The following is a 12,012-nucleotide window of genomic DNA, read 5'->3' on the forward strand; positions in this document are numbered from 1 at the left end:
ATTTAATTTCATACATCAGACTACTTTAATATGTCTTAAGATCATTCTTGGAAACAAGGTCAGATGCTTAAAAAAAAAAAAATTGTCACTCTACTCTTAAAAAAAACAAAAACTAACCTTTTTATTTTATCACTGCAAACTGCCATAGAAATTCAAGCAGTTCATAAACTCCAATAAGCATTTGGAATTCTTCTCATGCAAAATACAGATTCTTTTTATAGACTCTTCACCCTTGTTAAAATGGAAATCTCATGTAACCTTCACTGTTGTGGAACTACCACGCCAATGTAATGGAGCTTTTCAGTTACCTGCGTGTAAACTGGTCAAATGACACAGTAGGACAAAGTTATGAGAAGCAATTTTTCAACACTTTCAATGACTGCTTCTTGAAACAGTTAGTTCTAGAGCACACAAGAGCAAAGACTCAGTGTAGGGGGGGGGGGAGAATAGCTCAGTGGTTTGAGCATTGGCCTGCTAAACCCAGGGTTGTGAGTTAATCTTGAGGGGGCCACTTACGGATCTGTGGCAAAATCAGTATTTTGTCCTGCTAGTGAAGGCAGGGGGCTGGACTCAATGACTTTTCAGGGTCCCTTCCAGTTCTATGAGGTAGGTATATCTCCATATGTTATATATATACTCTTAAGTAACATGCAGGAGTTAATTCAAGAAGTAACTAGCTGAAACAAAGTAATGATGACTACAATATAATTAAATTTAAAGTTCTAGGGGGAAGAAAAGTACCAAAAATGAACATAATGACATTGTATTGCAAGTTATTTGAGACACCCCGGGCATAGACTGCATATGTTCAATATGATATGTGCTCGGGCTTGCTCCCTGCTTAATGGAAAGTTGACACCACCTTGGTAGGGCTGGAGTTAGGGTATAGCTATAACAGACACATGCCTAGGTCACTGGCTCACAGAGTCATCCGATGTCAGAATCTAAGCTTTTATTTTGAAAACATTTCTTTCTAGCTTTGATGTTTGCAAAGAAAAGTTTTTGAAAATATGAACCAAGGGTAACCAACACAGTAACATTTGTCTGGGCCTGGAGATCGTATCCAACATAGAAAGAAGCAGCCCCGGGTAAACCAAGGAGTGAAGTTGCCCCAGGTTGACTATCAGAGCAGACTGAGATATGAAATTGGTCCTAGTTCAGTTGCATGTGAACAGGGATTTATATTACAATTAGCCATAGAGCTGATTTAAAAAAAAAAAATGGGGCGGGGGAGAGCTATTGCAGAAAAGCCAGTCATTTTAATTTTGCGGGTGTAGAAAAAGAATGACTTTTCAGTTATTTAAAATGTTGAACATTTTTGCAAAAAAATCATTTTTGAATTTAAAATCTTTTTTCTTCCTACCTTGCCCCTTTCTCATATTGCCGCTGAAAAGTTGAGCAAGAAAGAAGAAACAAAAAGACACTCCTCCCTCTCCCCTGAGTTCATTTGCAGAAATTTTCAGTTGAAAATGTTAACTCTATTTTTCTTGGGGGGAAAAGATCCTTTAATATTTTTTGACCAGTTCTGTTAGTTTTTTTTTGTCAGTTTCTCCAGGTATGAGGTGAAGAATACTGAGACACAGGTCTGTAGAAGATGACGTTTACACTAACCATGCATTTCTTATTTAGTAATTAAAGGAAAGGCTGTCATGGACCTCCCATTCACAAAGCTGCTCTAACTATGCAAACCCAAGAATTATGATTGTTGGTTAGAAATGGAAAAACTAACATCATTGTTCAACAATCTTCAGAGATGTTTGAATGGGGTTAACTTGCAATTTGCAGAATTAATTGGCCAAAAAGTAATTATAATGAGTACACAGCGTGCATGAGTACCTTAAAGAGACAGCTGAGCACAAGACGTCTCTTCATAACTCTCAGTATCAGAAGAATAATGTCCCTATGGTTTTGAGTAATGATTTCATGAGGTGATAAGCGTGTATGATATAATTCAGTTGCATAATTTAAGCAGACGGGTGAGAGCTCTCCTTGACTTAATTACTGCAGCCCCTGTGAGCGATGTTAGCTACGTTGGTGGGAGAACCTCTCCCACCGACATACCCTGACTAAAGCAACTGTGTGGACAGTGCTAACTTGTCGCTCGGAGGTGGCTTATTCACACCCCTGAACAACATAACTTATACCTACTTAAGCTGTAGTGTATACACAGCCTAAGGGTATGTCTACACTATGAAATAGGTGGATTTTATAGAAGTCGATTTTTAGAAATCGATTTTATACAGTCAATTGCATATGTCCCCACTAAGCGCATTAAGTTGTCGGAGTGCGTCCTCACTACCATGGCTAGCATAGACTTATGGAGCGGTACAGTTCCCGCAGTCTCCGCTGCCCATTGGAATTCTGGGTTAAGCTCCCAAATCCTGATGGGGCAAAAATGTTGTCGCGGGTGGTTTTGGGTACATGTCATCAGTCTCCCCTCCCTCCGTGAAAGCAACGGCAGACAATTGTTTCGCGCCTTTTTTCCTGGGTTACCCGTGCAGACGCCATACCACGGCAAGCATGGAGCCCGCTCAGCTCACTGTCACCACTGCTGTTGTGGGCAGATCTACTGTGGGGGCTGCTGTGATCCAAGTAGCCAATGCAATCATTGACGTTCTGTTATCACGGGTAGTGACTCTTGGAAATGTGCGGGCCTTTTTAGATTTTAGGTGCATCATATTCCTGTCCTTTGTCACTGGTGAAGAAGTCTTGCAGCCGTACATTCCAGTCCAGTCAGTGCTGTAACATCCCATAGCAGTTCTGTGGTTGACACATGTAACAGCTCCAGGGCTCTTGCTCTTTTGCCTTGGCCGAGGCACCTTGCCCTACCATGACCTCCAAGCATTCGACACAGAAGCCCCTGCAGCAGCTGGCATTGCTACGCAGCAGCAGCATCTTGCCTTCGCAGCAGACGGTGCAGCGGGACTGGTACCCCTCCTAGTCGTACATGTAGAAGAGCTCCAGGAATCAATCCCTGCAAGTCTGGGAAAGGCCCCCCTCAAACAGCGGGTGGAATGTGTCTGGGTTTTTTCTCCCACATGATAAACTGTCTTCAAGGCTCCTGTTGTTGTTGTTTGTGACTTTGGAAACCATTTGCTGTCTGCTCTGGTCCTCCTCCACCCGCTCCTTGCTGTTGTTGCAGAAGTTAGTCTTTAGATGCTTGGCCGGGGGTTCTGGGAAGGTCTTCCCTGCCCGGCTCCTAGCAACCTCCAGGGCATGGTGAATGGATCGTTGATAGGCAACCAGCTTATTAAACATGGAGTGGCTGAAATGCTGCCTAAAAGCCATCAGACCCACCAGCTTGTCTGCTGAAACCTCAGAGAACTTCCTGTCCCCAAACCATTGCACCCAGCACATTCCAGAGATTGCCTGATGTTTAGACGTGACTCTGTAGGAGACGATGATTGCAGGACACCAGGAGAAGCTCTTGCTCTTCCCCCACATGAGCTCCCCAATTCCAAAATCTTACCCATTCTGGTATTCCACCACTTCCCCTGCAACTCTGCTCTCCTGCTCCCCAGCGACGAGCTCGGGGGATCCGTTCTGGTGTTCCTGGGTGCTGCTGGCAGATGTGGTACTCAGCGAGGTCGATCTGCGGCGCCTGGACAGACTTGGCCATCCTCCTCTTGGAGCACCGAATGGGAGCCAGAGACTCCAGGTCATTCTCTTCTTTAAGTTTCGTCTCACGGAGATTCAGTCCTGCCTGGAATATCATGCGAGCTGGAGGCTTCTGCCTCAGGCTTCTCTCCTGGCCGGCAGCACCACGCTGTCACACCTACCCCAGCTTACCCCTTGCTCCCATGGCTCATGAAGCCTGGACAGTAGTAAGGAGCAGTTCAACTATAGGCTGGGCAAGTGCAGAATGGTGGTAGAATAAAGTAACTATTGTTTTGAAACCATGCATTCTTTCTTTATTAATTTAAAAAAAAAAATGATAGCGGACAAGGTGGGGTGGGGGAGGAGGGAAGGACAAGGCCATATTGCTTTTTGTAGCCACATTACAAAATCAAACTGTTTGAATGACAGCCTTCTGTTGCTTGGGCCATCCTCTGCAGTGGAGTGGCTGGGTGTCCAGAGCCTCCCCTGCTCCCCCCGCGTTCTTGGGTGTTTGGGTGAGGAGGCTATGGAACATGGGGAGGAGGGTAGGCAGTTATACAGTGGATGCAGTAGGGGTCTGTGCTCTTGTTGGCTTTCCTGCAGCTCCAACAGACGCTTTATCATGTCCGTTTGCTCCCCCATTAGCCTCAGCATCGTATCCTTCCTCTGCTCTTCGTGCTCACTTAATTATTTCCTGGCCTTTGCCATTGAATGCCTCCATGCATTAAGCTGTGCCCTATCAGTGCGGGAGGACTGCATCAGCTCGGAAAACATGTAATCGCGAGTGCGTTTTTTTTCGCCTTCTAATTTGTGATAACCTCAGGGCGGAGATGATAGAGGGAGCGTAGAAACATTCTACGCTCTCTGATTCTGGGGGGACTGCATGGTCACCTGTGCTGCTGAGTTTGCCACGCTGACCAAACAGGAAATGAAATTGAAAAGTTCCCAGGGCTTTTCCTGTGTATCCGGCTAGTGAATGGGAGTTCAAAGTGCTGTCCAGAGCGGTCACAATGGAGAACTCTGGGATAGCTCCCGGAGGCCAATACCGTCAATTTGCATCTGCACTACCCCAAATTCGACCCTGCAAGGTCGATTTTAGCGCTACTCCTCTCGTCGGGGAGGAGTACAGAATTCAATTTTAAGAGCTCTTTTGGTCGACGGAATGAAGCTGTTTGTGTGGATGCAGTCATTTTTAAATCGACCTAACGCGGCTAAATTCGACCTAACCCCATGGTGTAGACCAGGCCAAAGACTCCCTCTTGCCACTCCAACAGTGCTGAAAACTCCTCCCCCCTTTCCAGCATAGACTTGAACAACCTCTTCTGTTTCCTCTTGTCAGTTGCCTCCTGACACATCATCTTTTCTTCCATTGTAGTCCTATGTAATTGATATTTCCAGATGCCTAAAGTAAACTGGTAAATCTTGAAAATATTTTGGTTTGTCTCATCCTTAATTTTAAAACATTTTTGTGTGAGACTAGGGAGAATTCTTGGGAGAGCCTTCTCTTCCCTCCCCACCCCCAAAAGTGCACTATTATATAATTTTAGATATAATTCAAAAACAGGAAACAAGCTTTGTTAGTCTAGAAAAGTTCATAATTGATACATTTGTAGAAATTCATATTAGAATGCATATTCTAGTTATATAATTCTGAAGATCAAAGCTGAGAAACTTCTATTTTGAAGCTCACATTTTTGTCATAGAGGAGCCTACCTCTCAATGAAATGAAGATACTACTTCATTTGTGGAAAAGCTATGAGGTTAATCGTCTCACCTTTAAGATTCCTTGTAGTTATTTTTAAATCTGATAAGGTTGTTGGGGCATGGCTTAATAGGCTGATTCGGTACAGATGGCAATTGCCTTGTCTTAGGTTGATCTTCTAATTCTGTTGAACGGCACTATAGATAAAGGAAAAAATATTTCTACATGGTAAACTGTAACAATTTTTAGTTGCTATATATGTTTAAAAAGTATTTGCCTAGTTGTGGCTTTTGTGTTGGTTGATTTATTTTGAGGTAAAGGGTTTTGTTCACCATTTTAAATGTTTCTTTTGTTTTCAGGTTTTGAAAGTATTTTAGAAGGGCTTTATGGACCAAGGCTACGAAGAGACCTCAGTTTATTTGAAGGTAAATGACCCTGTATTTAGTGCACTGGGTTTTATTTACTAGCTTTTCTTTTAGTTAGAAAATTTATTTTTAAGCATTTATAGAAGTCTGAGAAGGAAATCTGAAGCTGTGAAACTTTATTGTGTTTTCTCTAATGCATTTTTTCATCTTAGCTTCCTTCCCATCCTCATACTTTCTGTACATATACAGAATTAGTAGCTGGAACTTGTTTAGTAATGAAGTGCCTGGATTAACTAGGCATCTCTAAGTATCTGGCACAGGAAAGATTTTCTTTTCTGGAATACTGTATCCCTTATTAACTTTCTTTTTGTGAGCAACTTTCAGAAAGGAAGGAAAACAGCTTAGTTCTCTGACACTGTTGCTATCAGAATTAATTAGGAATTAGGTGGTTCTCAACAGCCATTCATTTTGTATAATCACCTACTCTTAAGAGGCTAAGCAAATTTTTATAATAGTCGTCTTCTAGCATCCAAGTAACCTCATCTTTTTCCAAGTTTGCAGAGTTATGCTGGAATAACTGTAAACAGTTAAAAAAAAATTAAATTCAAGTTGATAGGAAAATGTACTTTGTGGTGTGATGTTAGTAAATGATGGTGCCATATTAATGGCGTCTCACTAAAACAGCACAGGGGAAGCCTACATGAACTTGCCTGAATTTTTAAAAAGAAAGGACATTGTCAAATCCATTTTCATAATTTATTGAAAAAAACTCTTTCTATAACCACTTAGCCACTCAAAATCTTTTCCCTTGCCTTACGTTTCATTGCCTCACAATTTGTTACTGACGGTGTCATAAGTGTTACGTTATTGGCAATGTGTGAGATAGATGTAGTGTGAGATAGATGTAGTGTGTATCATTGTATAAAAGCTTCATTGAAATGAATTTGAATAACTGCATTACTTGAAGGTGGCAAATCCATGATTAAGTTATGTAAATCATTTTGTTAGTAAAATCTTTTACAGTGTTCCATTGTTTTATATCTTTTGCATTTGTTTGTCTCTCTTTTTTTTCAGGGAATTTTTTTTTTAATTGTTACAATTTTTGTTGATACTGTTTTTGTTGTTGTTGTTCCCTCCATCTGTAAAGCCAGGTATGCCATCAGTCAAAGAGATGATAAAATGTTTATGTAATTTTTACATGTTCCTAAAAATAACTTTTCCAGAATAATATCACAGTTTTAGATCTGATACAGTACTAACTGATAACTGTGTACTGTGGTGGAAACAAATACACTTCATCATTTGGAAAGGGAAGAGAGCATTCCTGGGTTTCTAATGGTATAAAGCACTCCTCTTCTAGGCAGAATTACTAGTGGGCACAAGAGACTAGATTTTAAACCTATTAGTGATCCAAGATTTGAATATTCCTTGGGCACTGGAATTTTTAAATTTGGGGCATAGAAGGAAGAAAAACCTTTTTATGGTTTGTTTTGTAAGTGGATTGAAAGCAGTTCAGAAGCATGGAATGCTAGTAGTATTGGGATAATGGGTAGAATACAGATAATACAGGTAAAGGAACAGGATGATCTACATTACAGATCTCACTACTATATAATTGGTGCATTTATGTATATAGGATATATTAATGGGGAAGCTGGTAGTGACCCCTCTATTTAGCAGGTCTAACACTTTCCATTATAAAGAATTTGTGTAATCTTTTCTTTGAAAAGGTCTTGTATCTCCCTTGTTTGCAATAGACCTTTGATATTTGACATTGAGAATTCCCTTGGACTGTAGAAGTGCCTTTTCTGTGTCCCATGAAATTCTACTCAGATTTGGCTGAGATATATATATTGTTAAATTGCCATTTTCTGTCATTATTTTGGCAGGATGCCTGAATCACTGTTCTGAACCCTGGGCTATATGTTTGAAACCCCTGCTGGGTTCATGCCACAGCTGCTACAGCAGAGTACACTAAACCAAGGAACTGCCAGATCAACTGTAGTAAGGGAAAGGGAAGGAGTCAAACTGGGATGCCCTCCGACTATATTGTTTTAAAATTTGTTTATTGGTATTACAGTGGCATCCAAGAGGTTTGGTAAGAGCTCCTTTTAACTCTGAGTTCTAAATAGATGAACACATTATCGGTCATTTTATGCTTGCTTGAGGTACTCAGTTCACATCCATTGCTTCACTGGTCAGAGTCTTTCTGATTGTCCTTTAGCAATGGAACTCCTGGTTACAACTGACTAGTTCCACATCATAGCTTTGAATGACAGCATTTTATCATACTTGCCTCTTCACCTGGGGCTCAATTCAGCAAGGTACTTAAACTCATGCTTAAATACCTTGCTGAATTGGTATCTTAGGGTATGTCTACACTACGAAATTAGGTCGAATTTATAGAAGCCGGTTTTATAGAAATCGGTTGGATACAGCCGATTGTGTGTGTCCCCACATAAAATGCTCTAAGTGCTCTAGTCGGCGGACCGCGTCCACAGTACTGAGGCTAGCGTCGACTTCCAGAGCATTGCACTATGGGTAGCTATCCCACAGTTCCCGCAGTCTCCGCCGCCCATTGGAATTCTGGGTTGAGATCCCAATGCCTGAATGATGCAAAACAGTGTCGCGGGGGGTTCTGGGTACATGTCAGGCCCCTCCCCCTCCGTCAGATCACCGGCAGACAATAGATTTGCGCCTTTTTACCTAGATTACCTGTGCAGACAACATACCACGGCAAGCATGGAGCCGCTCAGATCAGCTCACCGTCACCATATGTCATCTGGGTGCCGGCAGACGTGGTACTGCATTGCTACACAGCAGCAGCAGCTAACCGCCTTTTGATGGTAGACGGTGCAGCATGACTGGTAGCCGTGGGGCTGGCAGCCATAGGGCTGCATTGCACCAGCCCCTTGCCTTTTGGTAGAAGATGGTATATTACGACTGGTAACCATCGTCGTCGTACTGCAGTGGCTGTCAATCATGGGCACGTGGGCAGACATGCAACTGTCTCGATGATGATGGCTATCAGTCGTAGTATGCTATTTTCTGCCAATCACCCAGTATTGTCTAAGCACCCAGAAGAGGCCGAGGGCAATCTGGGTGCTGGCAGACGTGGGGCAGGCAGACGTGGGGCTGCATTGCTACACAGCAGCAGCCCCTTGCCTTTTGGTAGAAGATGGCATATTACGATTGATATCCGTCATTGTCGTACTGCAGTGGCTATCAGTCATGCTGCACCATCGGCTGCCAGCTTAAGACGTAAAAAATAGATTTGTTCTGTATTCATTTGCTTCCCCTCCCTCCGTGAAATCAACGGCCTGCTAAATCCAGGGTTTTCAGTTTAATCTTTGGGGGGGACCATTCTGTGTGACAGTTGTTTGTGTTTCTCCCTGATGCACAGCCACCTTTTCTTGATTTTAATTCCCTGTACCTGTACGCCATGTCGTCACTCGACCCTCCCTCCCTCCTTCCCCTAGTCCATCAGATACTAGTTTCGCGCCTTTTTTCAGACCAGGTCCCATAGCTAGCACTGGGATCATGGAGCCCGTTCAGATCACCGCGGCAATTATGAGCACTATGAACACCACGCGCCTTGTCCTGGAGTATATGCAGAGCCAGGACATGCCAAAGCGAAACCCGGACCAGCCGAGGAGGCGATTGCAGTGCGGCGACGAGAGTGATGAGGAAATTGACATGGACATAGACCTCTCACAAGGCGCAGGCCCCAGCAGTGTGGAAACCATGGTGTTACTGGGGCAGGTTCATGCCGTGGAACGCCGACTCTGGGCATGGGAAACAAGCACAGACTGCTGGGACCTCATCGTGCTGCAGGTGTGGGACGATTCCCAGTGGCTGCGAAACTTTCGCATGCGTGAGGGCACTTTCATTGAACTTTGTGACTTGCTTTCCCCTGCCCTGAAGCACCAGAATACCAGGATGAGAGCAGCCCTCACAGTTGAGAAGCGAGTGGCGATAGCCCTGTGGAAGCTTGCAACACCAGACAGCTACCGGTCAGTCGGGAATCAATTTGGAGTGGGCAAATCTACTGTGGGGGTTGCTGTGATCCAAGTTGCCAGGGCAATGAAAGACCTGGTGATATCAAGGGTAGTGACTCTGGGCAACATGCAGGCCATAGTGGATGGTTTTGCTGAAATGGGATTCCCAAACTGTGGTGGGGCCATAGACGGAACCCATATCCCTATCTTAGCACCGGAGCACCAAGCTACCAAGTACATAAACCGCAAGGGGTACTTTTCAATGCTGCTGCAAGCCCTGGTGGATCACAAGGGACGTTTCACCAACATCAACGTGGGATGGCCGGGAAAGGTACATGATGCTCGCGTCTTCAGGCACTCTGCTCTGTTTCGAAAGCTGGAGGAAGGGACTTTCTTCCCGGACCAGAAAGTAACCGTTGGGGATGTTGAAATGCCTATCATGATCCTTGGGGACCCAGCCTACCCCTTAATGCCATGGCTCATGAAGCAGTACACAGGCAGCCTGGACAGGAGTCAGGACCTGTTCAACTACAGGCTGAGCAAGTGCCAAATGGTGGTGGAATGTGCATTTGGACGTTTAAAAGCACGCTGGCGCAGCTTACTGACTCGCTCAGACCTCAGCGAAAAGAATATCCCCATTGTTATTGCTGCTTGCTGTGCGCTCCACAATATCTGTGAGAGTAAGGGGGAGACATTTATGGCGGGGTGGGAGGTTGAGGCAAATCGCCTGGCCGCTGATTACGCGCAGCCAGACACCAGGGCGGTTAGAGGAGCACAGCAGGGCGCGGTGCGCATCAGAGAAGCTTTGAAAACGAGTTTTGTGACTGGCCAGGCTACGGTGTGAAACTTCTGTTTGTTTCTCCTTGATGAACCCTCCGCGCTCCCCCCCCCCACCCGGTTCACTCTACTTCCCTGTAAACCAACCACCCCACCCTCCCCTCCCCACTTCGAGCACCGCTTGCAGAGGCAATAAAGTCATTGTTATTTCACATTCATGCATTCTTTATTAATTCATCACACAACTAGGGGGATAATTGCCACGGTAGCCTGGGATGGGTGGGGGAGGAGGGAAGGAAAAGGACACACTGCATTTTAAAACTTTAACTCTTATTGAAGGCCAACCTTCTGATGCTCGGGCAATCATCTGGGGTGGAGTGACTGGGTGGCCGGAGGCCCCCCCACCGTGTTCTTGGGCGTCTGGGTGAGGAGGCTATGGAACTTGGGGAGGAGGGCTGTTGGTTACACAGGGGCTATAGCGGCGGTCTCTGCTCCTGCTGCCTTTCCTGCAGCTCAACCATACGCTGGAGCATATCAGTTTGATGCTCCAGCAGCTGGAGCATCGATTCTTGCCTTCTATCTGCAAGCTGACGCCACCTATCATCTGCAGCCCGCAACTTGCTCTGTTCATCCTATGATTCAGCCCGCCACCTCTCCTCTCGTTCATATTGTGCTTTCTGATGTCTGACATTGACTGCCTCCACGCATTCTGCTGTGCTCTATCAGCGTGGGAGGACATCTGGAGCTCCGTGAACATATCGTCCCGCGTCCTCCGTTTTCTCTTTATAATGTTCACTAGCCTTTGTGAAGGAGAAACATTTGCAGCTGGTGTAGGAGAAGGGAGAGGTGGTTAAAAAAGACCCATTTTAGAGAACAATGGGTACACTCTTTCGTTACAAGGTCGCATTTTTCCTCTTTTATAGTGAGGGCCTGCCGGTTTTGTGTGAGAGATCACTCACGCAGTGCCAGGCAACAGATTTCGGCTTGCAGGCAGCCATGGTAAGCCAGTCTTTTGGTTTTTTTAACACTCTTAACATGTGGGAATGGTTTCAAACAGCAGCGCCCTCATTTCCCATATCAAGGATGAATTGGGTTGGCCATTTAAAATGGGTTTGCAATGTAAAAGGCGGGCTGCGGTTTCCGGGTTAACATGCAGCACAAACCCAACTAACCCCTCTCCCCCCCTCCCCCACACACACCCATTTCTCTGGGATGATCACTTCACCCCTCCCCTCACTGCGTGGCTAACAGTGGGGAACATTTCTGTTCAGCAGAGCAGGAACGGGCACCTCTGAATGTGCCCTTAATAAAATCACCCCATTTCAACCAGGTGACAGTGAATGATATCACTCTCCTGAGGATAACAAAGAGCGATAAGGAATGGATGTTGTCTGCATGCCAGCAAACACCGGGACCATACGCTACAATGCTTTGTTATGCAATGATTCCAGACTACGTGCTACTGGCCTGGCGTGGTAACGTGTCCTACCATGGCGGACGGGTTAAGGCAGCCCTCCCCAGAAACCTTTTGCAAAGGCTTTGGGAGTACATGAAGGAGAGCTTTCTGGAGATG

General features: G+C 44.9%; 1 protein-coding gene across 8 annotated transcripts in view; it reads left to right on the forward strand.

Annotated features, from left to right (window-relative positions):
* Positions 1 to 12,012, forward strand: part of LCORL (ligand dependent nuclear receptor corepressor like) — a 167,416-nt gene that overhangs the window by 45,333 nt on the left and 110,071 nt on the right. For all 8 annotated transcript variants that reach the window (XM_034772414.1, XM_034772415.1, XM_034772418.1 and 5 more), the window contains one exon: positions 5,659 to 5,724. In XM_034772414.1, the coding sequence (XP_034628305.1) occupies positions 5,659 to 5,724 (66 nt within the window). The remainder of the gene's footprint in view (positions 1 to 5,658; positions 5,725 to 12,012) is intronic.

The sequence above is a fragment of the Trachemys scripta genome, chromosome 5, assembly GCF_013100865.1.
Source record: "Trachemys scripta elegans isolate TJP31775 chromosome 5, CAS_Tse_1.0, whole genome shotgun sequence".
NCBI classification, from domain to species: Eukaryota; Metazoa; Chordata; order Testudines; family Emydidae; genus Trachemys; species Trachemys scripta.